This window comes from Passer montanus, unplaced genomic scaffold (assembly GCF_014805655.1).
Source record: "Passer montanus isolate IOZ18808 unplaced genomic scaffold, ASM1480565v1 scaffold18, whole genome shotgun sequence".
Classification (NCBI taxonomy): domain Eukaryota; kingdom Metazoa; phylum Chordata; class Aves; order Passeriformes; family Passeridae; genus Passer; species Passer montanus.
The window spans coordinates 619,722-647,637 of record NW_024365381.1 but is presented as its reverse complement, the minus strand read 5'-3'; the positions used below and the strand labels follow the sequence as shown (position 1 = coordinate 647,637).

At 34.9% G+C, this 27,916-nt stretch overlaps 1 protein-coding gene across 8 annotated transcripts in view; it reads left to right on the top strand.

The window, feature by feature from the left end:
* The window catches only part of NPAS3 (neuronal PAS domain protein 3), a 594,914-nt gene that overhangs the window by 176,787 nt on the left and 390,211 nt on the right, over nt 1-27,916 (top strand). For 5 of the 8 annotated variants that reach the window (XM_039705452.1, XM_039705456.1, XM_039705450.1 and 2 more), the window contains 2 exons: nt 2,758-3,002; nt 3,116-3,166. In XM_039705452.1, the coding sequence (XP_039561386.1) occupies nt 2,758-3,002; nt 3,116-3,166 (296 nt within the window). The remainder of the gene's footprint in view (nt 1-2,757; nt 3,003-3,115; nt 3,167-27,916) is intronic. The other 3 variants (XM_039705451.1, XM_039705455.1, XM_039705458.1) reach the window with 1 other exon arrangement.

Here is a 27,916-nt window from a genome sequence, read left to right as displayed (position 1 = left end):
TAGAGTAGAAACTAGGACTTGTATGCACATATCCACATACACTCCTTCTTAAATTAGCTTAATGGCACTAGTTCCAAATGCTCCAAGTTACAAATTCCTTGACTTGATTCACCCCATGAAGCTTCCACAAATGACAATATAACAAATGGTTGGGAGAAAAAGTGAGTTAGTCTCAACAATGTTTCTCAAGAGTTTCTTTTGTTTGTCATGTCAGCTCCCCATGCCTTCTACGTTTTTTTTGTATATGTTTGAATAACCAGAGGTGGCTTTCAAATATTTCTGTTTGCTGACTCAGGGAGGCTCACTTTTCAGCTTAACTGACTTCCATTGCAAGCTATTACTGATCCAGTTTTACATAAGTTTACATTCCTGTATATCAGTCAGTTTGGATGATCTCCTGAAGCCTCTCTAGGACTTGTAAACTATGGATATAGAATTTGGTGTTTCTAAGGAATATTCTATCACCATTCAATTTTTAACATTTTTCAGTTTTGGAAGTTGCTGAGATCTGTAATTTTTCTGATTTGTTGTACTAGGGATCTTTAACAATCTCCCATCTTATGTAGGGGTATAATTAAGTGCTTTGGGAAGAAAGTGTGGACCTCTTGGTGCAAACTTTTGGAACAGATCTATAATCTCAGTTCTTCTACTAACTTGATTTGGGGACTTTAATTCTCAGGCTTGGTTTCCGGGAAAAAAAAGGTGGTGACAGGCAGAAAAGGCCATGTCTTGTGCCATGAAATTGAGCTTTCACTTGGAAGCAATTGTGCAGAGACATTTATCTGCCTTTTCCTTGTGTCACTGTTGTATACATTTAACTTGTGAGGGCATATTACTTCCTTGGAATTAATTGAACAGTTTATACCTCACAGAGTTGTAGCTTCCCATATGTCTGTGTATACATAAAATACTTTTATCTGTTGTATTTTATGCACCTTTTGAGGGATATCCATGATGGCAGATATCTAAAATTTGAAATTCGAGAGAGACGCATCTACAACGAACATTATGAAATCTTTCTGTTTAGGTACTTTTTTCCATAGAATATAGTTTACAGAGTTGATAGCATTCTATATAGAGTTTATAAAACCAAGTATGTACTTTACTGTGTCTTTCAGTAGGATTCTCTATCTTTACCTGTGGGTAAGAATGTGCTGTTTCCTCCCATATCTTTATTTCACCGTTCCTATTTCTTAGCCAGACTGTCTTTTTAAATATAATTGCTGTTGGTGTGGAATTGTAGGAAATGTAACATGTTAACCATACTAAGGGAACTGTCATGGAGGGATTTCATTTGTGTGTTAAGGGCCCAGCTGATATGCCCTTCCAAGTCTGAAGTGGCAGAGATGGCTACAAAAATGCAGGTGGTTATGAATATTAAAGCAAGAAAAACTCTTCACTTTATTCCCAAGTTAGAAAAACAGGTAAATAGAGCTCTTAGCTTTATGGTGTTTTATCTGCATGCCTCAATTCTACTGATTTACTTCATATGTCAGAGTGCTTTTCTAGATCTCATCATTATGACTTTGTTGATAAATGCAAGGTTTCAGGAAGGGTTGTAGAAGCTGGAGGGAAGTATTTTTTTATTCCATTATATACTGGTTATGTTCTAGTTCTGCAGTAAAACAACTACTAGCTAATGGAATTGTGGCTTTAACTTAATCAAATTAGTAGTTAAACAAATGAAGCAAGGCCCTTAATGAGGTACAAGAACAGTTTCTACTCACCTTGCACAGTGATGGACAGACACCAGCCCCAGCATCAGCACCAGACTGAGTCTACCAAGGCAGATGTATTGTAAAGCTTATAATATCCTGAATTGAACACTTTGCTTTGTGTAAAAAAAAAAGAAAAAAAGCCCCAGGTGTTAACTACTGTCATTCCACTGCATTCAGGAGTTTTACACCAATTAAACAAATAGCGCAGGAGTAAAATCTTGAGTCTTTTTTGTGTGTTCTGTATTGGTGGTAGCAAATGATACATTGATGAAACAGGACAAAATTAATGTCTTTGTATTTCCAACAGCTCAGTGTAAAGCAGAAGGTTCTTTCTGATCAAAAATTTGTCTGTCTGCCATGTATGTGGTAGTGAATTACAATCAGAAATGGGAATCACATAACTGTATGAACAGCTTTCTCACCCCACTGACAAAGGTTACTGCTTCCACTGCAAAGACAGTTGAACAACTCCTAAACAGCTTCATAAAACACGGGAGTTTTCACATTATTACACCAGACTTACACTTCTGTGTCTCAGCAGTTACTGTACAACCTGTTTGGTCATATTGGCTACACTGCAGCTCCTGTCTGAGGTGGCAAACACTTGAATAATCTGTTTTTAACCTTCTCCCAAGACTCAGAATTTGACAAAAATTAAGGGAAAATTTGCTTACAATGAATCAGGAGAAGCAATGGCACCTAGACAGATAAACCCCACATGTACACAGTATTCTTGGGATTTTTTTCTTTAGACTGACAGCAGACAAAGAAAAGGCAGGCTAAAAAGGAAGTGGCTAAAGTGATTTAAGAGTAGTTACATACTATGTTGACTACCACTGAAACTTAAATATTATTGTTAGTTTCAGTCGTTTAAATGTGAAGTACCATTTTATATATCCTGAAATCTGTAGATCCATATGCAGCAGCATTTTGAAAATGTGGTAATGTGAAGAGAAGACCAGCAGTGAAAAAGTAAATTGGTTAAATGTGGCAGAACACTGATACTGATGAATGTCCTACTTTCTTTATTATCTTTCAGTTTACAAGCTTTGAGGAAGGAAAAGTCCCGAGATGCTGCTCGCTCTCGCCGGGGAAAGGAGAATTTTGAATTCTATGAGTTGGCAAAGTTGTTGCCGCTGCCTGCAGCCATTACCAGCCAGCTGGACAAGGCATCCATCATCCGACTTACAATTAGCTATCTGAAAATGAGGGACTTTGCTAATCAAGGTGATCCTCCATGGAACTTGAGAATGGAAGGACCTCCACCTAATACATCAGTAAAAGGTATGGAGTAAATATTGTTGTGTACTATAGAATATGGCAGCCTGTAGTAACCTCTACATTGAAATTTTTACCTTCATCCTTTCTTCTTTCCCTGCATATCAAATCCTTTAAAGGGATTCAAATGTGGAAATCTGAGGTCTGCATGAGAAAGACACCATGTGAAGGTGAAATAAACCTCTTATTTTAATTATTTTTTATTTAACAACAAACCTCTGATGTAACTATTACAGCTGTAAGTCTTCTGGGTGATGTAGACTAAATTCTTTCAAGTTATTTACCTGTTATTCTGTTGCTTTGTTTTAGCATTTTATGCAAGTATATGGTTGAGAGGAAAATTACATGATTCCTTGATTTGAGAACTCAGTCTCTTAATTTTCTGGCTATACCTTAAAGGTAGAATTACATATTTCTGAAATTTGAAAGCATCACATCCAAATACTTAAATCTTCATCTGAGAGACTAGGATATTATTTATCCTCTTGTAATGGCTATAGAAGTTATTTTGACTTCTGAGCCAGTAGGCATTTATCAACAAAATAGACTGGTTTTAGTATTAAAAGATCTCTTTTAATGCTCAAACAGTTGGGGAGCAAAAGCAGTGTTTTAGATGTGAGTTGCCACAAAATAGAAGCTGTGTGTATGTAAGCTCCTAAATAGTCTTTCCAATGACTTCTGTAAAGTGGACTTTTTTGGTAATCTCTTACTTTTTCAACTAATGCTACCCATCTCAATGAGTATCTCTGTCTGATTAGTGTTTTAAATTAGGGAGTAAGTTGCAGTAACACAAATCAGGGTTACCAAACCTGAGATTTCTGGGTGTTCTGGCTTTGACAGCACAGAATACTCCTTTATTTTAGCTACTGCTCTCACGTTTTGAAGGAAACATATATTTGGAAGAGGCACATGAGATTTGAGCACTTCAGGTTTTTTCCACAAATCATGAACTATAAACTCTTAATCTACACTAAACTAGATAGAATGTATGTAGCATGAGGCAAACAAAGAAGCTACCTCTAAGGGTTAAGGGAGGAGGTAGAAATAGAATCTTATTTATCAGCCCACAGCTGTCCACGAAGTGCTACTTGTATTGATGGTGCAGAGGGATTTTACCTGCCCTTCCATTTAAAGGAAGTGATATTATGTAAGGAAAGTTAAAAATTTTCAATGGATGGAGAGAGGTATGGAGGGCAAAAACCTTCAGTGGATGGAGACAGGTATGGAGGGAAAAAACCAACACAGATTCAGATTGAGGATTTAGTAGCTGGATGTAGTTCCATCATTTCATATATTTAATTTATATTATCTGCCACATCATATATAATTCTCATGGAGGAAAAAAAAAAGCAGTAATTACATCATCCGGGGCATGAGTGTAACATGGTTCATTAGGCTTCTGATATAATATGCAAATATTCCCCATTTTTACAGGATGAGAGTTTATTCTCAGGCAATTAAACATTTTTTCAAGGTAGATGTAAAGTGAACTCTGCTGTACAATCTGTGATCTCTCTGTGCTTCTATAAGATGTTCTGCGTTACTGAAACTCTGAGTTCTGCCAATCTCTGTATATTTTCAGAGTATCTGGGATTTATTTTTAATTATCCTCTTCTGGATTATATACCTAAATACTGAATCTTCCTTTTTGTGTAAAGATTCTAATGAAGAAAAGAATTTTAAGGAAGAACAAAATCTCATTCTTAGACAACATCATCAATAGTCTGATCTAGATTAATGTTTCTCCCTAAAACAGAGCTGAGTAAACATTTAATGTCTGTTCATCCTATCTGATATAATAACCCTGCCCCTCCAGCCATGTAGTGCTATGATTCTCATTCCTTTAGGTGCAAGGGGTGTGGATCTCAAGAAGGGGTTTTGACATTCTTTTCCTCCTGTTTGGGTGCTTAGCTTAATACTAAGTAGGACTGTATTATTTATGTGTCAGTATATTGAAACAGTGCTTGATGAAATTGTGTTCCATTGTATAAGAATTCCCCATAAGCATGTTTAACTTTATAGTACAGGTATATTTTATGACTTCACCAGTTCTCCTTACATAGAAACCTGTTAACACATTCTGATGAAACATTCATGAAATTACATCAAAAGAAATTCAGTTTCATTTATTAAGGTTGCTTTTTGCTGCCCTTGAAGAAGTTCGTATGTATAAACAAGCTCACATAAATAGCTTGCAGGTCCATGTGAAGTATGGATGATAAACCTACAATAAAACACTAGACATTATACTTTGTATGTGCACAAGCAATCTTCTGAATAGATTTAAAGGTATTTGGGAAATTATTTGAGAGATACTTACATCGTAAAGGTAACTGCTATTTTTTTTCTTCCCCCAAATGTGTTGACCTGCTTGTGTTAATCATTCATTTTAAAGGCTTAGTTTTAAATTTTTCTCCCAGTACTGTACAGCAATTTAATAATTTTAATTCAGTATTTCAGGAAGGTTCTTTACTCTGCCCTGTATTTATCACAGCTTTTCTTAGAAGTCTGTAAAGGCTGATGAGTTTGTTTTCTTATGCCTATTGTGTAGGGATCACTACAAGTTGTGCTTGCAAATGAGCGCTCAGGTAACTCCATATAATATTTTCAGAGTCAATTACTTCATGGAAATATCTTGAGCAATTGGAAAGTAACAGATAGTTTTCTCCATTATTTTATAAATATCTGTGTTGTTATAATACAGATCAAATCTGCAATGAACATTATGCATTATTCAAGAAATGACCAGGCATTCTCAGCAGTGTTTCAGCTAAATAACTGATGATTGTAACCTTTAAAGAAATCTCATTGTGGTGACTATTGGTAAATAATTTCTCCATTCATAGTAATCTTTATTTAGAGGCAATCTAAAAACCATTATATTTTTTATTAATCTTAAAAGCAATAGCCAATGATTTGACATTTGCTAAAAATGGGAAAAAAAAATTCAATCCTCTAATACAGCAGACTTCAGTCATTTTTCTTTTGGTATATTGTCTGAGGCTTTCTGTGTGTAGGAAATCTCAGTCCTTATAAACCAATACACACACAACTTAGAGTAGATAAGCTTAAAGACAGTTCTTAAAGACTGGGGTGTGACACTGTATAGAAGAAAATAATCAAGATGTTACTTATAGTCAGTAAGAATAAGATTTTCAGTCTTTGACAGTACATACAATGTGTTATCAATAACAGTACTATTCTCCTCTGTTTCCATCTGTCCAAAAGTCTTTCTTCCAGTTCTGCAATACGTTCTGAGGACAACAGTAAATGAGCTGCTTACCTATTTTTCAAACTAAAATGTGAGTTTTCTGAAAGTTGTCTGGAAATAGAATATTTTCATTGTATTTATTGTGCGTTCAGGCAGAAAGTGATGCCTTATGTCCCATGGAACTTGGAATCCTCTTGTACATTCTGATACTAGGCCCTGTAGTCCTGTTCCAACATCAAAATCTTGGGAGGACCTTTGTATTTTGGAATATTGTCTTCAAATTATTGACTTTAAATTTCTTTGCATTTTTAGCACAAATTGTTTCTCAAAGCATTCAAAGATTATGCAAATTTTTATGTTCTTTTCCACTTAGCCTTTTTGCCAAGCCACATGTTTTTCCTTTTTTTTTTTAAGTAGTGGAAAGAGGAAGGGAGAGGAGGAATGTGAGGCACAGTGATATTCTTCAGTATGTTGAATGTGTTTGAATGATGTAAAGTCATGCTGTGTATTTTGGTTTTGGGCAGTCTTTGGGACATTGGTTTTGACTCGGGACTACTGCAACTATAAAAAGACTCATGGCCTTGAACAGAGTTTCCAACTTTTGAAACAGAAAATAAATCCAGTCATTTGTGCCTAGTTTTGCAAATCCTTGTCCTGTATCTTGCTGTGATGGCATTGAAATACTTATGCTTTTTTTTCACTGAAGTGAGGTGTTAATTTCTGTCTTTGGAGACACAATTAATTTTGCAAGGCCACGAGTTTTATTTCCTGTGAATGATGTGACATGTGGAAACTAGAATATGTAAGACAACTTTGGATATGTCAAGTTAAAAGTGAGGTTATAATTTTTATTTTCCTATCCCAAAACTTTACATTTTATGCTACCTAAGTAAAAAAACTCTTACTTCTCCTGTAAGAGAAGAGATGAGTGAGAGATTGTAGCTGAGGAGTGAAAAAGGATTTCAGTAAATAGTATTGACTGACTGGTAGGTTGTGTAAAAATGTCCCTGTTAGTTTAGCCATCTCTACTTTTGGTGTTCCATATTCTGCAATTAGGTGGTTTTACACATTTGTATTCTGGAATTAATATATATCATTACTGGGAGAAATCAGATTCTCTCAGAAGTGTTTGTGGTGTATTGAAATACTTCTCATCCAAATTGTTCCTGTTCAGTGTAAGTAAATAGAACTCTGAAAAGTTCCTTGCCATAAAGCACTCAATGTTCAAGTCTCTATTGGTAGGGAGATTAAAAAAAAAAAGGATAATCACAGGAAGAAAAATTACACTTTAAAACAAAATTGCACGTTTTTCCTTCAAACTAGCATGTTTTACAAAGGTTCCATTCTAAAAATAAACAAAGTATGTAAGTCTAGGATGAAAATGAACTTGATGTCATATCATATTGCGGGGCTTGAGGTTGAGGAAATAAGTCCAGCACTTTGAATTCTGTGGGAAAGAAAACAAGCAATAATGATAATTGGAAAGTATGGTAATTGTTATCCCAAATGTCAAGTGGAATTACTTTCATTAATTTAAATATCTTTTTCTAATATTTTTTTGTGCAAGATATGTATGCATTTATAAGAGACGAATAAGTTGTTCTCTTCTGCATGACCTCATTGTGGAAACACTTTAAATAACATTACCTGTTGTTAGCCTTTAATATTTTAAATGGAGTGTTGTCTTCTGAGCAGGAAGCAAGATAGTACAAGCCTTTGCCTGCTAAAACCCACAAGCCTTGCAGTAAGACCAACCTTCTGCTCTGAACCCCTACACAATTCTGTCTCAGGGAAACCATCTATATGGCCAAAGTAAGGATTACTTGCTTCCATAGTGTTTTTGGTCTAAGATGTTTTTCAAAGTTGGATATGAAAAATTCAATCAGGTGAAAACGGGATAATGCAGATGAATTGGTGGTATTCCTTGATATGAAAAGGGTCTCCAAATCCAGATCCCTTGTGCAGAATTTCTGCTCTTGTGCTGGAGAATTCAGATAGCCCTGTAATGTATTTCTCCCTGCCTTGCAGGCATTGTACTTATGAAAATCTAAAGCCTGTTTATATATAGGCTACTGTTGTGCTCTGTGTATCATACCAATTACTGATTGTAAACGTAATGTTTATCCATTGTAAACCTGTTTATGTGGCAGTGCAGCCATAGGCAGAGGTACCTTAGTCTTTGACCTATTGCATGAGTTAAAGATGATTAGGTTTGGTTTTTTTTTTTGGAATGTAATGGAAACCAAATGCTGAAAATTTCTGGAGGTCCGTGGTAAAATATGAATGTTCCCTGTGAGAATTATTGATGGTTTTCTGGTATGAAAGGCATGGGGCCCAGAATGAGGTAGCTCTGTTTGACTATCATTGTCATAGGCAAGATGAACTGAATATGGGACTGAGTTGGTGGCTGTCTGGTGACAAGTGATCATGACCTGATTGACTTCGAATTTGGCAAATGAGGGAGGGTGTCAACAAGTATGCTGCATGCATTTCAGGGACTGTTTTCCTAGTGGGGAAACTTACATGTGAAACTGATCATGAGGAAAAGTGTTAATGGAAGAAATTAGAGTAAAAGCTAGAACTAGAACCCCTAGGAAAAAAAAAAGTAATTTCCTGTGCACCTGAAAACTCTAAAACTGTATCCTCTTCCAGAATGACAGTAAAATAATTAATTATGTATGTGTATTTATAGAAAACTTATGGCATTAAAGGGAAATAAATAGCAAGATAAACTAGAATGTCTAAGGTGCAGAATATTGGCCAAGACAAGTAGAGACATTAAGAAAAAAATCTAATGGGATAAGAAGAATTCAAGAAATAACAGGTTTATGTGTATTAAAAATGTTGAATAATTCTGGCAACAGTATAGGCTCTTTAGCAGTAAGGTATAATAAAATTTCTAATAATGCAGAAAAGGCAGAAGAGTTTGATAAGGTTTATTTAAGTGCTTGCTTATACAGAATCAATTCTACAAGTCTTTGTAGTTCAGGTTACAATAAAATACAATTTTCAGGACAAATCCATACTTTGCAAGTGCTGATGTTGTGAGGTTTATAGTACTGAGCTGTTTCAGCCTCAAAGCATTATAGGCAGAATACTGGGACATCTCCTGTGCTAAAGGGATAAAAGTGAGATTGCTATATTTTTTTTTTTTCAACAACCATGGATAAATGGAAAGTAATTATTATCAAACAAACCTAGCTTAAACACCTGAAATTGTAAGTCCAGTTAACTAGGATTTACATTGTATACTGAAGTATTTTTAAGGCATTTGGAGTCCTAGTTCATAACAATTGTGGTTTTGAAATATTGTAAGAATATTATGTTGGCAGAACCAAGTTAAACTCATTAACTGTATAATTAATTGCTCTTGGAAAGCAGATTGAAGTGATAGTTACTATTAAGAAAGGAGTTTCTGTTTTTATACAGAATCTACTCTGGATATGATCATCAAGAAACTGGGATTAAACATGGCTTGAATGTTGATTTAAATTTTCAAATTACAATGATGTTTGTATCATAGACAATGATCTATGCAGCTTAGTAATTCAAACCTAAAATTTATTTGTTTCAGTATGAGAATGTTGTTTTATGTTGTTGTAGTTATTATTACTATGACTTCTACTATTACTACTATTATTATTTTAATGTTGTCATTGCTGTCCTAAATGCTAGGCTACTGGAGTTAAAGGACTTTGAAAGGTTTTGGGGTTTTTTGAAGCAGAACAGGAATAATGGCAAAAGCATTTCAAGTTCAGTTGTCTTTTTTTCTTTTTTTTTTTTCCTTTTTTTTTTTTTAATGAGGAAAGGTGTAAAAAGAACCTACCAGATCCTTCCACTTCGGCTAGGAGAAATGAGTGAATGATTTACTTTCTCATGGTGCTTTATTTGTATCATAAAAAGTCCTATCCATCACTTCTGTGGAGACACAAAGCATTTACTGCTGATAACAAATTAATACTTGTTCTAAAATGTTGTCAATCAAATGTCAGTCCCTAGAAGAGTTGTTTATTGCTAGAACTTTACCTTGGAACTTAACAATTAAATGGGAAAACAACCAAACAGTAAGTGTTTTAAGAGCAAGGAAATAGAAAAGATGATATTAGTGTCTTTTCTCTCACTCACAGCAGCTACTGCATTTCCACTCTATTACGCTGGATTTCATCTTCTTTTCTTGTGCAGTTACAATGATTTGGTCAATATTGCATATTTATTAACTTCCTTTAATATAGTTTATTTTTCTTAGGTATTTAAGGGAGTTTTTTTGAGTCCAGAGCTAAAACCACAAATATCAAAATATCTTCCTCTTGGATTTGGTGTTCAGGGCTGACTCTCTCCTTTTTGTAGTCCTGCATCTTTCTCTACATGTGTGCATCCTTAATGCAGCCTTTGCGATCAAAACAGTCTGGTGAAGAATATTAATATTTAAAAGAAACTCCAAAGTTTTAAACTTTTCACTTTATTCTTTCTTCTTTCAATGTGGGTGACTTTCTGTGCACTGTAGTCCTTAGCATGTCAATAAAAATTCACTCCAAAGTTGAGAACATACTTTCCTCATTCCTGCTAAAATATGGTGGGTGTTGTCCTTACAATTCATAGTTGAGAGTATTGATGATATTGGCTGAGTGGGTTTTGGCAAAAGCATGGGCTTCAGACTTGCAGAAGTGAATATATCAGTATATATTGGTGGTTGCTTTGGCTCCAACCTTTATAGTGATACAAAAATAAAGCAGGGAAAACTTTCAAATTAAAATGAAATTAATTTCTTTTCACCATAATGATATGGATTTTCATCCATTAGAAATTTCTGTGTAAAAGACAGTGCCACAACATCCGATTTTCCAAAGTTCTTAATAAAATGCTTCCATATGATTTTTACATTCATGTTTTATGTTGCATGGGTTAGCTCCAGGTGGTCTTTTTTAGAAGCATGAATATCTTAAATTATATGTGCAGTCTACGAAACTTTTTGAAATAACGCATATGATGGGGTTAGCCAATTACAGATGTGCAATGAATCCGGTGTGCCAAAAGCGCTTGTTCTGCTTTTTGCTTGTAGTAATCAGGAACAGTAATCACTGCTGTAGTTTTTGATATGTAAAATGAAAAAAGGCTGTTGCTATCTGCAGATTGCAATATCTTATGGAACTTCTATTTGTCTTTTTATTCACCCTTTTCTGAGCAGAAGGAAAGTGTCTTTGCTACGAAGAGTGCTTTGGACAAAGCCTCAGTCAAGCTTAATATCGTAGCGCACCATTTTGCAAATGAAAGCGATTGAGGTATAGGACCTTGTGGTTGGATTTAATAGTTTCAGTACAGCATTCATACCTTGGTCTCCTCAGCTGGGCAGAGAATGTAAGGACAAACATAAAGCCCTGCTGCATTCAATAGAGCTTAGTCTTCTGTTATTGTAGCTTATTGGTTTTTCTGGGTCATCTGAACTTCTACCATATATCTCCCATTGAATGAATCTTACTTTTAGATGTTGTTGAGGGATAGTTATTGCAGGGCTAATAAATACATCTGTATGAAGAAATGGGTTAACCAACTGATAGTTCATACAGCAGAAACCTAGAAAAATCCCCAAACAGAGAAATTTTTTAAAAAACAAACAGATTGGGATGATTAGTTGGGAGTAAAGCACTGTAACTGAATGGGCTTTTACAATACTTGTTTTACCAAGAGTTACATCACTCTATATTGCAAGTAAAAGATTATGACTCAAAGAAAATATTTTGTCTGAAATGAAAGAAAACACAAAACATTTTTTTCAAATAGAAAACCTATGTTTCCCATATCATGTTTGCAGTTGTACATTTCCTAGCATTTTCCAAAATGACTGTCTCAATATTTGAAGCAAATAATAGAGCCCTGGAAGGGAAGCGTATGCATTTAATAATAATATTTGTTTTCATGTAATAGTTATATTAGATCCCTCTGATCAACTGAGCAAGATTTAGATACTGATGGTAGATCCAGCAGTTTTAAAAACCAAAACGTACTGATTTTATATCTATATAATATGCAAGTATAACCACAGTCTGACCAAAGTTTGACCACAATATCAACACAGCTTAATTTCTGCAACTGTTCTCTTTGAAGCCAGAGGAATGAAATCAAGTTTCCACCAAATCCCTATGCTCTTGTGGTCTCCCATTTCAATCAGGGATATAAAGTAGAATACAATGAATCCATAGTAAAGACTTTCCCAGGACATTAGAGAGATCAGTAAAAACTGTTTTCATTAGCTGTCAGTAATTAAAGAACACCCTTCATATAGAGCTTACAATTTAGAGAACATGTAAGCCTCTATATCTACCCGAGATCACAAGCAAAATAAGAATCACTACACAGCTGGGGAACTTGTGTTGTTTTAAAATATCAAGCTCCCTTAAGGAAGATAATTTTCTGTTTATTTGCTAGCTTTTAAGCCAAAGTGAATATTTTTATTTTAAATTTCAAAGGTTTTAGTCACTGCGCTTTCTGTTACTATGGAAGGAAAGAAAGGCAAGTGCCTCACTAAATATTTAAACACCAATTGTGTCCTCCTGAATGGAGCTGTTAGAAAATTCTTACCTTCACTTCAGTATTTGAACTCATCATTCCCTATAATTCTTATATACAGAGTTAACTGAGTGCATCTGCACAAGCATGTGTGTGTTGTCACTCTGCATTCTACTTGTATCCTATAAAAATTCTTTTTGCTTTGCTTTGCATGGGATGATACCATGTGCAAGTACAAAATTCGGTGTCTTATTTCATCATCTGTAAAATACTTAAACACATATTTATAACCATAAATGGAAGACAGAGAAATAGCTTTGCTCACATTTTAATACATATAGACAATTCTCAAGCTTTACCTATAGCAAAAATAATATTGTCAACACTATATAACTGTAGATCTTACAGAAAACCATTTGTACAAAAGTTAGGGAAAATCAAACTGGTTTTTTGTTTTCTTTTGTAGGTATACATAGTATTTCTACAATTATAAAAGCAATTGTACATCTATATATTCCTTTCAAATTTGAATTACTGTGTATGTGAGCTGTTTCTCATCCTCTTGATGCAGAACAGTGCTGATAATGCTAATAGAGAAATTGAGGCATATACAGATTTAGGGCTAGCTTTTCAAAAGAGCACAGCACTGCAACTGGAGCCAGATTTCAAAAGATCTCTGATCCTATTCAGCAACAAAATAAATAGCCAGATTTTCAAAAGATTTCAGCACTTTGGTAATCTGATCATAAGAAGCAGCTGCTGAGCACATTTGCAAAGCCAAGAGTGACTTTTCAATATCCCATAAGAAGTGTGCGTTAGAGCAGGAAATAGAGCCCTCTTCCCATGTCCCAAGTCCAAGAGTCTAGTTCTCAACCAATAACACTATATTCATGTCCTTTGCAAGAATGGTGTATTTAATGAAAGGAATTCTAACCCATTTAGAAATGTAACCCATGCCTATAAGGAACTATTTTTCAGAATAACATGAAGATTTGCACTCAGGGTAGGTAATGAAGAAATCTAATAGGAGGAATAGTGGTAATCCATCTTATGTTGAATTTCTGTGTTATATTGTCTTAATTAGGTGTATCTCATAATAAAGAAACCCTTCCTTTAGTAATGTTAAAAGATTTTGTAGTCCATTGCCAATCTTTTAAATGTCAAAAGAAAAAATATAATAACTAGGTATTCTAAAAAAATCTACAAAAGTCTATAGTGTGCATATTGTATGGCAAGTCCAAGTGTGATTTATTTTCTGTGTACTTCCACTTTCCTAAAACAGTCCAAGTGTATAACATTTATTTTTTATTTATATTTTAAATGGTTCTTTATATCCCTTCCTGGAGGTGAATAAATGGGGTGTTTAATTTTATTCTTCTGAAGATAATTTTTTTTGTCATCTATTTAATACTTTCAAACACCATTTTGTCTTTACCTCTGTTTCTGCTTATTTCATGTATCAGTGCTGTCATTTATTCTTCTTGTCCTGCTTTGTGTAGCTTCTATCTCTCTGGCCTTTTTTTTTTTCTCTGCTATTCTTTTGCTCCAACATTCTATCCTGAAGATTGAAAGAGCAACTTTTCTTTCATGAATGTTACTAAGGAGCAGAGAGGAAAATTAGTAACTCACCTAACTTCATCATACATTTGGCTTTAGTTGGTTTCTTCATCATCCTCATGGAGCTTTTTGGTTCTCCAACAAACTCAGTAGACATAAAGGAGCTGTATTTTACATACAGGCAGCTATGTTGAGGGGCTATTTGCTATGTATCTATTCACCCATCACTAGCTTAGAATTAGCCCAAGAGATGTTCCTTGGGTGGAAGCAAAGTCAGTGCTCAAACAGCTTTACACCATGTGCTCCTTGGCAGTTTTGGGGTATTTTGGTCTCCAGCAGTGATTATGCCAGAACAGTGAATGGGGCATGGGATACCTGTGAAGGTGTCCATATCTGCCTTGGGAGGGTTTTCATTTTGCCTGTCAAAGAGGAGGGTGAATTAGGAGATGGCATTTGTTCAGTCTGAAGGGAGCTGCGTGCAAGGGTGCGCGTGGTGGCTGTGAGATGGTTGCTGCTGGAGGCGCAGAGCGCTCGTGGCGCTGTTGTGTCGCGGTGCAAGGTTGAGCAGCTCTGATAAGCATCCAGGCTGACTTCTTGCAGACCCATGACAGAACCTCATCCAGTATTTTCCGCATCTGTTTGAGACATAAGCTTATCTCTTTGGAAAGTATCTTAATGTTGATGTAAGCATTTAAATGATAAAGAATCAAGTACATCCCTGGGCAGATTGTTCCAACGGTTAATTACTGTCACTGTGAAGAAAGTGTGCCTCATTTGTAGTCTTATTTCAGCTTCAGCATCCAAACACTGGATCTTGTTATGCCTTTTTTGCTAGATTAATGAGCTGCCTACTGTCAGAAATCTCTTCCACATGTAGGTATTGTGATCTTCTTAACCTTCTTTTCAGTAACTAAATAAATTGAGCTTTCTTAGTCTTTCACTATAGGGAATGACTTTTAGAAGTCTAATCATTCTTGTAGCTCTTACTTGAGTCGTATCCAATTTTCTAACATATTTTGAGAATGGAGGAAACTAGAGCTGAACAGAATATTTCAGTAACAGTGTCAAAATGCAGTAGCTATTCCAGTGTGATATTCTTTGGTTTAACCCAGTGACATGTATTTGATATACATTTTCATGTAGTATGGACATGCCATTTTGGTGGGTTTTTTACTTTGGGAATTAACCTGAATGTCTGTCTCATTGTGATGTGGTTCTGGATTCCTTCTGCTGATAAGGTTTGAACAATGTCAAGAGGTGAATCCTCATGAATAAGTGTGGATACTGAAGGTTACCCTTGATTTTATATTTTGTTTCAATGGCACAATTCTTCCAGTAGGAATAGTTTGTGATAGAAAGAACTGACCGTAGAGAACAGGTACCACAAGGTGAGACTGGGGAAGTAATCTTCTGGGGCAAGTGGATTTCACAGTTAGGATATTGAATGGGCCAGGACAGCACAAGTGCAACACTGTCTTACCCACAGACTTTGGAAGATTTCTCAGGAAAAAAAAATCTGTTCAGAGTTGTCCGAGAAGTTCCTTATGACACCTTCCAGACTGATACCTGTCTTATTCATACAACTTGCATTGTCATGTTGGGTATCAATATCATATCTGGACAAGGGAAACCACAGCACAGTCAAATTGAGTGAGCTTAGAAGATCCTTCCTAAGCACACACAAATGGTTCCCTTCAACCCAAACCTGCCTCAGAGTCACCTCTACAATCCTAATACTGTGGTGCATAGAAATTAGGGGTCTCTGAGGAAAAGTAACCGACTTTCTAAGAAGGCATATTAACTGAAGCCAGAATCTGTATGGAAATAGAAGGAAAATAATTCCTCCTGAATTCAGACTTCCCCTGGTTCAAAATTAGAGTTAAGTGAACTCAGAGTATATCTGCATGATTTGAGTTCAGCTGTTTCTAGCATTTCCAAGTAGTGAAAAGAGATGAGACATGTCTTCAACCAAAAACTGGCTGCTTCAGAGTCAGGTAGTTTCTTCAAAAGTGGAAAGAAAGCCACAGATTTTGCCAGTGACTTCCTTCAGTTGTGTTCTCAACAGTAAATTCTGTAAGTAACAAAGGTTTCAAGCTCTCGACCATTTACCACTGTGAATCACTCTGGGAGAAAGATATTTTACTTTCTTTTGAATCCCATATAAAAGCAGTCTCCTGAGACTTTTGTGTCAATTCCTTTAACTTTCAAAAATGCATTTGCACTCAGTTAACTTTCCTAGCCCAGCCAGCAATTTTTGGTCAGCTCAGGGGAAACTGCTTCAGTCCTCACTTCAGAGTCCTGGGATTTCATCTGTCCTGAAAAATTTGGTGTGATTTCAGAACTTAGGTCTTGCTTCTGTTGCTTGTGAAGTGAGTAAGAAAAGAAAATCCTTGCATATGTAGTGGGCTAACTCACCATTTCTTTGCTGGGAGGATGCTGAGTGTACATTTATGGACAGATGAGAAACCACTGACGCTCTAGCTCACTTTCTTCCCTCATCTCACATTACCCAAAGGACAATTTTTCAACTGACTGTGCCCATATTTTCCATTATATCTTCCCCAAAGCTATATAGTAGGGTTGTGTTATTCAGAACACTAGTCAGCATTTAAGAATGCATTGGCATCTTTGCACAAAGTGTTTGCTATGAGTTATCCAATGAAAAATTTTATATTTATCTAAGAAGAAATAGGATAAGTGCATTCGTTTGCACAATTTCTCTACAAAATTATTAAAATACTCTTTTTTTAAAAGGGAAGCTTGAATATTAATATGTAATATTTGAGAGGAAAGTAAGTCAAGTTACTGTTTATTACTGCTATCAATTGAGTTCTTTGTGTCTATACAAATGTATTTTACTAAGTTACACTAGGGTAAGAAGAAAGTTGAAATAATCTGGATCCATCTGCTTTATGTTTTGTGCATCTAACAATTTCAATTTGATGTCTCCATTTAGTTTCATACTGATCATTTATACTGACAAAATGAAGGAAAAGAAAACAAGGAACCTGTCATCAATCATTCATTTAATCAACTAGCAAAAAATAGATAAATAAACATACTGAGTTAATTATTTTTCTGTATGTAATGATTGACAATAATCTTAATTTATTTCCTTTTTAACCTTTTACTGCCAGTATAGTTGAGATTAATAGGTAATGACAAAATGAGAAGAAACAAATTTCTGATAGCCACTGAATGTTGCTGACATTGGAGTGTTTTCCCCTGAAACTTCTCCCTGAAGATGTATCAGATCTCTGTCATGTGTTATTTTTCACACCTTTTTGTGCCATGTTTCCTGCCATTTTGGTGATTGCTATTAGTTTACAGACATATGGTCAGGAATATTTTATGAATGGAGAGGTTTCTGGAATGTACAATATTACTTCACATTTATACGAGAATTGTAATTTGAAGCTCTCAAAATACTTTACACATGTTTTTGCGAAGTGTATTCAAAAGCTAGCAAAAAAGAGTGCTACAGCTAATAACTTGTTATCTGCTCCATCCTTCAGACAATGTTTTTTTACTCTTGAATCTTCTATTCCTCCTTTCCACTGTTTTACTGGATCCAACTGAATTGAAGAAGGTATTTTCAGGCAGAATTCTCAAAGCAGCTCTCCATGTTTGTAGTGCAGGAGGGTTAGCTCAACTTCCTCTCTTAGCTTTTTCCCACAAAATTGTCTCCCCCTGTGTAAACGGGCATCTAGACTCTAGTGAGTCAGCAACTCCAGCTTCTAAAATATTTTTCTGTTATGATATTCCCATACATCAGTTGTCTTGAACAACACATGAAGAGGATATTTTGCAGCTTTTTTTAAAAAAAATACTGTGTAGAATGTCATTAAAATTAGTGAAAGACATAGTGTACAACATGCTTTTCATCCAGTTTAATGGTGTACCAATGCACACAATACTTCAGTTCAGTGAGAAATAACTGTGTTTTATTCAGGTGTTTCCTGCAGTTTCAATAAAAGCGTTGTTGCATATTTCAGAGATGGAAAAGCTTTGCATGTGGGTCTATGTGTTTTGGTAATGAAGGCCAAAACCTCTGAGGTACACGTTCCTGAATTTTGAATTCACAGATTTTGTGTGTGGATTCCTGGGTTGGGGTTTTTTGTTCTCTTTTGTTTTTCCCTGAAAGAATGATCTAGTTACATATAGCCAGATAGTCCCTCAACTGGCTTTTTGCAGAGGTTCAAAAGCAGAAATTATTTCTTCTACTCAAAATTATGTGTGTTCTGGGTTTTTATAAGGAACAAAGGGAAGCAGAGGTAGTAATGATATTTGCCCATACACAAAAGAAAAACAAAGAAAAGGCAAAAAATCCCAAAGACTCCAAAGTGAACAGAAAAAAAATCTGAAAATATGAAATCCAGTTAATGATATGCTATGTAGGTATCAGTCTTTCAAAGGCACAGTTTGTGCTTGTGTCAAATTTCCTGACTGACCTGCATCCCTGGGGATAAACACCCTTGCCACTGCCATCAGTCTTTCAAAGGCACAGTTCGTGCTTGTGTCAGAAATTTCCTGACTGACCTGCATCCCTGGGGATAAACACCCTTGCCACTACATGGTCTTCGGGGACCCTGTGGTTCTGCTGGACTGCACCTGGTGAGGCAGAGGCTGGAGCTGGGCAGTGCTGGGGTGTGCAGCCCCCAGGGAGCCCAGCAGGGCAGTGCTGGGGTGTGCAGCCCCCAGGGAGCCCAGCAGGGCAGTGCTGGTGAAACAGCTGAGCTGGTGACCCTGCACAGGGACATCCCACCCCTGCCTGCAGCACAAACAAGGTGGAGAGGCTCCTGATGGCAATTTGTAGGCTCTGAAGGTCTGAGGGATGGGGTTGAAGTGGGCTGTGACTTAATCCCTAGGGTAAGAGCAGTTGGTATGTTCTGCAGGAGCATTAAGTATCCACTGTGGTGGTAGCCTGAGTCTTGACTGTGGATCTCATCTTGTGCTTTGTAGGTAACTGGAAACAAAGCATTTGTGTGTTTTTGTCCAGAGTCTGTTAAACAGTCTAAAAATTTGGTCTTTGGGAAGCCAATTAATTTTTCTGACTTGGGTCATACTGAACGCATTATATTAACTGAGAAGTATTCTATATTGAGATTTAATATTTTTTTTGGTAGCAAAAAATGTTTAGAATTATTTTCTCACTTGAAAAAATTTAAGACTTTAGCTGTGTCACAAAACATAAAATAGCAGCACTTGTGCAAAAATCCTTGAAAGCAATCTGGCTAAATTTTTCCTCTGCAACAGCATATCTGCTCTCTCCCTTCACTGGGCTGAGCACAGTCTAGCCCTTTGTGTGTTACAGCTTTATGTTTATTAGCAGCTGTTTTCTCCGAGCTAAGCTTGACAAAGGATAGGGGATAAGATTAAAAAGACTTTATTGCACTGCTTTCTGGTAGGAAGGAAGGAATGACAAATATGAGTGGTCCCTTTGCTGATGTCCTGTTTGTGCTGGCGCTCCCTGGTGTCACCCTTACTGAGGGAAGATTCTTCCTCCCAGAGCTCAGCTCTGCTCCAGCAGGTTGGCATCTGTGGTAGCTACTGACACTGGCAGAACCTTTTGTGGGACTTTCTTCTCTCCATGATAATTTTTTGTAAACCATAAGTGTTCTAGAGGATATGGTACTTTTTGCTCATTGAAAAAATAATGGAGTTTTTTTAAGGAGAAAAAATAGATTTTTCATTCTTGTTTGACTATTACATTTCTTCTCTTTAAAAATCATAATTGATACAATATTTCAAATTAGAAATTTTAGAGTATAAAATTTGGAACATAACATGTAACATAAGAATTCTGGTCAATCTCTAATTTTGCTGTCATATAACCTTTTTAAGGAAAATTACTGGATTTAAGCAGACACTGAATCCCATTTGTACTTTTAGGATTCTTAAAATTAACTGGTCAATGACGTTAAGTATTTTGGAGTATCATATCTAAATGTATTGACACTGTATTGATAGGTAATTCTTGGTTAGTTGACTTTTCAGTTAGTTACCAGTCTACCAATTCTTCTATCAATAATGATCAAACTACACTATTAGGAGCTCTGAATTCAACTGTTTTTCTGTTCTGTATATGTCTTTTAACAAAAAATAGATTTTTTTCCCCCCTCGTTTAGAACACAGATATTTCTATTGGTAATAATCTGAAATATAATTTAAAGGAAATTCTTTTGTTTCCCATTTAGATTTTCCAGACTTTCCTGTCTTATATAGCATTTATTAAGTGTTTTAAATATATTTTTCTTTGTATTTTACTGTGCAGCTTATGTACTCAAAGCATCACCTAAGTACCAATAACACATTCTTGACTGAATAATGATGTATGTTGAATGTTACTTTTTTTGTCTTATAAATGGATGGCAATTTACACAGCTGTGGATGTGGGATGTTTCAATCCCAGACCATGTTGTAAGAAAAATTGAATGACAGTGAGCAAAACAGCAGTAATTATAAAACTAATTACTAAATGCTGATGATGCCCATAGGCTTTGCATAACTAAAATTAGAAAAGGAAATTGCTTTCGGCTTCAGAGAGGCAACATGCTAGTTATTTCACTGTTTCAGTCAAAATGGAACATGGTGTATAAAGTTCAATCACAAAAAAACCCCACATTAGTTTATGCACATATTTTTTCATACTAAAATGTTAAAGAATTCAGCCTTTTTGTCTTTTAATACAAACACATCTATAACATAAATAAAGAAAAAATTACATGAAACTACTTGTTGGACGTCTTTCTATATAGTTTTACAAGGCCAGATTTGCTGTAGAATTATTTTAGCTTTGTGTTTATCAAAAACATGTATGAATATAAAAAAGTACAGATTTCCTATCACATAGGCCCAAATGAAATAAATGTTTGGGATAAAAACCAGGAGACTGGATTTCAAAATTCCCCAAGATGAATTCCAGCTCTTATTATATGAATCCTGGGGGTACATAGAAATAGATATGTATGTATGGTGATCATATTAAATTCTTACACTTATGTGTTTTCTCAGGGATGGAATTGCTAGTATGAGTCATTTGAATATAGTATATTTTTATACTTTTTGCTCATGCCCATATTACATGTAGATTAATGCATATACACAGACAAAGTATTTAAATGAAACACACATGTATATTGTAGACAAATTTAATTTTCCTTATATAGGAATGCGAAATGTATTTCAATGTGGTGGGTTTCTTAATGCTTCGTTTATGCTTAATCCTGCAGAATATGAGAATATCATGCATTCTAAGCACATTTCTTTAAAAATGTATTTATAAAAGCACATTCCTTATAAAAATGGATTAAAATGTTGATCAGGCTTGCAGCTTGTAAGACTCAATTTAACAATTAGATCTTATGCTCTTGTTTCATAGAAAATTATATAGACATTACGGAATTTATCATTTGAATTTAGGGTTGGGATTTGTTTTGGTTTCTTTAAATTCTTGATTTTTCTTTCAGATTTTTTATCTTATCTGGGAAATATTTATATTTGTTCTGTGTGAGCAACTAATAGAGAGCAACTCCTCAAAGGCTTGAAAGAAAAGCTCATTGGATTCTTTTGCATCACTATACGTCTAATAAAAACCACAGTCTATGTTTTTAACTTTCAAATGATTGAAATACATCTGGATTTAACACTTTTGGTAATGGATCTAAACATGAAAAATATAAATTCTGTATAATTTTCTGTAATCTGTAGAATTTTCAAGATTATATATTCTATTACATTTTCTGGGGTTTGATAAGTAAACTGGAAGCCTTAGGACTCTATTTAAACACTTATAGGAATGCATGTCTTAAGTGTAGCAGAGTCATAAAATGAATTTCAATGTATAAACATTATGGTAAGGGTTTTCTGGGTTTTTTAAGTGGACCACTGAGTAATTTTTGACTTTGTATGTCCCTGTACAGATGTACTGCAGATGTATACTGCAGATGAAGTAGATGTGTTGCACGTTTACCACAGAGAATACAGAGAGAGTGTTTGGTATATCCAATTTTGTGAAACTGAACTTCACAATTCTCACTTTCATAAAGTCCCCCCATTTCAAAGCAAGTTTTTGCTCAGTTGTTCAGAGCAGATTTTAACTATTCTCACTCACTGTTTATATGTATAACATACACAGTTCCAGTATAGGTTTGTAAAAATGATTCAAGATGGTCTTGAAGATATAAAAAATTAAAATTTGTCTCACTTCTTATGGATTTGGGCATTAACAGCAGCAGCATTATTTGTAGCAATATTTTTCAGATTAGTTTCCAATTCTGTTAAAATCATTGTCATACTGGTGAATGCGATTGCCTTTAAGAGGTGCTTGAAAAAGCAAGTAAGAAATCCTTCCTATAAGGACAATACCAGTTTCCAAAATGTTTCTGTCATGTTACACTTTAGCAATCTTCCTGTTGTATGGCAAGAAACAATTTATTGTCAGTACTTGGAGGATACAGAATGTCTGATTGACTGCCACCCTAGCCTGTTGTTTTTAACATAAACATTACAGCTGTGTTTGCTTTGAAATATTTGGCCATTATCCAGTAAATCTGTGCTGGAACACTAAATTATCACCTTATGCCCTCCTCCATCATAAGAAAGTGCTTTCGTCAATAAAGCATTATTGTTGTCTTTTCCTACTTTTTATTTCTGCATATTCAGGAACTTTTTGTTTTGTTCTGCAAAAAGCAGGCATTATGTAAAAGCTTCTAACTAATACATTTCCTGAGTGGGTAACCTAGCACGCATGCACAAATGATGATGGAACTAATTCTTAGTAGATTAAATTTAAAAAATGTATACTTGTTCCAAATTTTTGTGACTGTTTCCAAGATGTTTCAGATTTTTAAGAATTTTATCTGGCTATTCCATAATTTTTTTTGACAAATGGGAACAGAGGCACATCTTTGTCATCATCTTGCTCTTTCACAGATTTCACATTGTGTCATGTGAGCTTTTCATAAAAGCAGAATGTAATTGATATGGAGAAAAAATGGCAAACCCAACATAATCTTAGTTTTCACTAGGATTATTATTTCACTAGGATTATTATACTAGCACTTACTTGTGCTAGTAAATAGGCACAACTTAGAGTACTAATCCAAAGCTATTTTCCTGTTTCTTTCTTCACTGGTATTTCAAATTTATCTCAGCTCAGGATAGTCAGTTTTTCATGCACAAGAAATGGGGCTAGTAATGTCTCTTCTTCATTAATTTAGCTTGCAGTGCATTGCACAAGGTAGGGTGTTTTTCTTGTGTATATCTGTGAGGATAGAGGAATTACCTTTCTTTCTCTGTTCTTGAAGAATATTTTTTCCCTCATATGATAACTGGTTTATCTAAAGTTGATGAATTTTCTAGGTACTTTTTAAAAACCTTTCTGCTTTTCATTACTCCTTTTTGATTTTTGAAAGACTTTCCAGTATCACAACTAACAAATCTCAAATCTAAGTTAAGAAAAAGATTTAAATGTGTTTAGTCATGTAAGCAGTTCCATGGTTTTAAAATAGAAAGTTCATTTGCTTTGAGTTAATAATCTATTTCAGATTGCTGAACTTGAGTCATAACAAAAAGGCGGAGTGGATCTAACATTAGGACAAGAATTACCTTTCCCGGCTTATTATCTTTCCCGTCTTTCTTTGTGTTTGTAATCCTTTATCAATTTATCTGTCTGTATGACAGGCTTATATCTTAGACAATTTGTAATCTATTTCTCAAGTCTATTTTTGTGAAATGCTAGATCTGTTGGTTTCCTGAAGCCTGTTCTGCATTGCCTTTATTGCATTCTCTACACAGTGTTTTAAAGAACATACACTATTGATTTTAACCACACGCATTAGATTGCAGAATTTGGTTTGAAATCATTGCACAGACAACCAAAGCCCTTGTGAGTTAAATCTCTGAGATGTTATCATTGTGTGATAAATTTAGCTGATTTCTGCCTGGTCTGTGTTATTGGCACAAGGGAGCGTATCAAAGGTGTTTAACACAAATAAACTCTGTAGTTATCTTAGAAAAGAAGCTTCTGTTTTTGCTCAACAAGATCAGGTCCACTTTCTCTATGATCAGAGTATTACAAAGCTAGTAAAGAATAATTTATATCAGAAGTTCTGTGATGGAATGAAATGGAGCTCTTTTGAAGTATGATCTCTGAAAGCACAGCATGAAGCTCAAATAAAGTGAAGGACATTCGCTATAACAAGTAATGTCCTTAATAATCTTGTTAGTCTAGTCTCCCTCTGTAAGAGACAAATGGAACATTATTGGCTTATGGGCTGTAGTAAATAATTTAGTTTCCAATATTCAGGCTGCTTTGACAGTAAATTAAAATGACATGAAAGGGGCTTGTTGAATAAAGAAAGTATCCAATCAAATTTAATTGGCATGACTAAGGCAGTAGAAATATGTTTTATAATTAAACCATGTTGTCTTGGAGCTTTATAAGCATGTATGAATCAAAATGTCAAAAATTATTCTTTGATATTGTGCATTTAAAACTTTGCATGGTGAATAGTTTTCTTAAACAAGGTTCTAGACATGCATATTGATTCAACATGAAAATAGTCTTGGAGCTTTAAATAAGTCCGTTTTTAGCATTTGTCTGCTGGTCTGACAATCTTCTGCAAAAGACTAAAATAATTTTGCAGTCCTCTCGATTTTAAAAATCTTTTTTACCAATTTTGTGTGATCCAGCCTTTTACTGGTATATAAATGCTGCCATTTTTCACCTGGTGTTATAACACCAGATGGCTGAAATCAGTGCAGATAGGTGCAAGCATAAAAGAATGAAAACAACAGAAAGACGCAAAAAAAGGAAAAATAAAACATGCAACAAACTAATAAATAGTTTTCTATTACTAAACTGATTCTTTTAATGTTTCTTATTTTAATCAGGCAATTTTAAAGTTTATGTATATTAACCAAATCCTACCAAATATTTTTTAAGTTGAGTTCTTATCTACTTACCTCTTTGTCAAAGGAATTTCAGAAAATGTGTATATTCCTTAATTGCACAAAGAGAAAACATCTCCATGGCTCTAAAAATAACAGTACTTCTAGGTATTTGAATGTTTCTAAATATTCTTCTGTTCTTATACACAAATCCCTCTAGTATATAATAGTCTGTTATTTGCACATCCCTATGATACTACTTTCTCTAAAAAAGAGAACATTATAGCTAGTGTGGCCATTAAAAAAAAAAAAAAAAATTCAGTAGAAAAGTTTATCTATGACAAAGTTTTCTAAATTAACATCATCTTTCAGCAATTGAAAAATATTTCGGTAGAAAAGTTTATCTATGAGAAAGTTTTCTAAATTAACATCATCTTTCAGCAATTTTAGACAGGTGATTTTTATGTTAAGAATGTTATTCGTGTTACTATGATCTACTGATGTATGTCAATGCTAGGATTCTAAAATGGATTAAACTCTGAAGCGCAAGATGAAAATACATAGACACAGAAGTGGAAATGAATGGTAGAATTCAACTTTTGTTATATCCTTGGTCAAGTGAGAATGCTGTACTCTCTAAGTGTGCCATCTTGCAGTGCCAGATGCTCTGGTTTCCAACATAACTCTTCAAGATCATAAAACTGATGTTACGTATTCTATGGAAAAAAAAAGGGTGAATATCTCTTGTCAGCCTCAGGTACTCTTGCCTTTTGCAGAAAAAAGTATTTCTGTAACTTTGATAGGTGCAGTAACTAGGTGTCCAATTGCATGTCTAGATCCCATTCTGTTCATAAAAAAGTGGGTGAAAATTTCCAGCTTTCAAATGAACAAACTCCAGGTGAACCAGAGGTAAACAAAGGCTCCATCTGGTCTCTTTCTACTGCCAAAAACCTCATTGCCCCTGAATGAAGAACTGAGAACTGAATGTGGGGGAAAATCTGCCTTAAATTTCTACTCCTGGCAAATTACTTATCTTAACATATTGTTCCTTTACACTTTTATTCTCTCCTGTTAGAGAGGGCCTTGTAGAAAGACTTTGGGAGTTAAGTACAAAAATCTTAAATATCTTTTAGCTTCCTCACCTTAAGCTACTTTCTGACTCAGTCTGCTGATTCAACGGAATTTTACCAGCAGTGACAGTTGAGTCATTGATGTTTTATATCATGCCAACCAGATTCCAGTGGATAAGCCCTCCATTGTAATTGATGAAGCCTAGTAAAACTCCAGCTGGGGAGCTCAAATTCCTCTAGCTATGTCATATTTACATCAGTATAAATATGAAATACCTTCACTGAAAATTATTATTCAATTGAACTGTTGGTAGTCATAACTTGCATTGTTTGGGTCTCATATCTATGCGGAGTGTTCTGATAGCCAATTTTTTTTCTGTTTATCTTTAGCTCAAAATAGCCTAAAGAAGGGCCTCCCAAAAATAAATTGCCATTGTAAATGATCACTCAGCAAGTAAAGTCCAGGTGCAGTGATACTGGTGTCAAAACTCAGTGTCACAATAGTGCCAGTCCTTCCATTGCCAGAGAAAATAGCAAGTTCTTTTCAAAAGGTCAAGATTCTACTGCAGAATTAATTTGTTTTGATGCTGATACCCCAAGGTTGTCTGGCAAGACAAACTTTGATGCATTTTTCCAGAATACTTTTTAGTGTGGTGGCTGGTGGCTTCTGAATGATTCTTCAGAGTGAGAGACATAGTCTTGTACTGTGTTGCATCTCCTTGATGTCAGCATGTTGATTGAACCAGCCTTGAAGAAAATATGGTGGAAAGTAGACAAAAACTAATTTTTGAGTTTTTTTTATTACTATTTTATCTACTTACATGATTCTGTTTTAAAGTTTTTCTGAATTATTTCAGATTCAGAGTTGCTAATTTTTTCTTTACTGTCCCTTGTTTCCTAGGCACTATCTTCTTACTTCTAGTAGAGTTTAAAGGAGTTTTTTTCTGTGTATCTTTTTGTCAAGGATATAGTTTGTTGGAATAAAGATCAGTTAAGACAAACTCATGATTTAGATATTACTTTAATTTTACAATTTGTTTACAAATTTCATAACTCAGGAGAAAAATTAAAAAAAAGAAAAAAGGCAAATTCTATTTTTGTTGTTCACTGCCTTTCTTCAAGTGTACTGTTTTGGTATGTCACAAACTGTGTTTCTACTTCTTTGACACTGGAGAAGTGTACTTTTACTTTACAAGAATGCAAGCAGGCAGTTTCTGAAAAGATATAATATGTACTTGAAGAATTTTGTGGGAAACTGGTGTTTTTAGAATTGCTGGTGTGTTAGTGAAATCTAGTGTAGGGAGATCAGAAGTTTCCTTGCTGTAAGAGTGGTGTTTTAATTAAAAAAAAAAAAGTATTTATTACATGGACCATTTGTGCTGAAGTTGAGATTGTAAGGAATATCCAAATAAGATTAAATTCTTATAAGAGCAAAATAGATCTCTTTCCATATGTATAGTACTTTCCAGAATTAGTATTTCAGGGCCTACTTTACCAATTTAGCAACAAACAAGCAAAAGAATACAAAAATATGGTTTTATGCCATGATATAATTGACTAGACAACCCCCATTATGTCAAGAGTGTAAATTTTTTGTTATGAAGTCTAGATTATACTCAGTACAGAATAAGGCATGGGGCATATATTGTGTGCAAAAATGACCACATGTGATAGATTTTTACAAA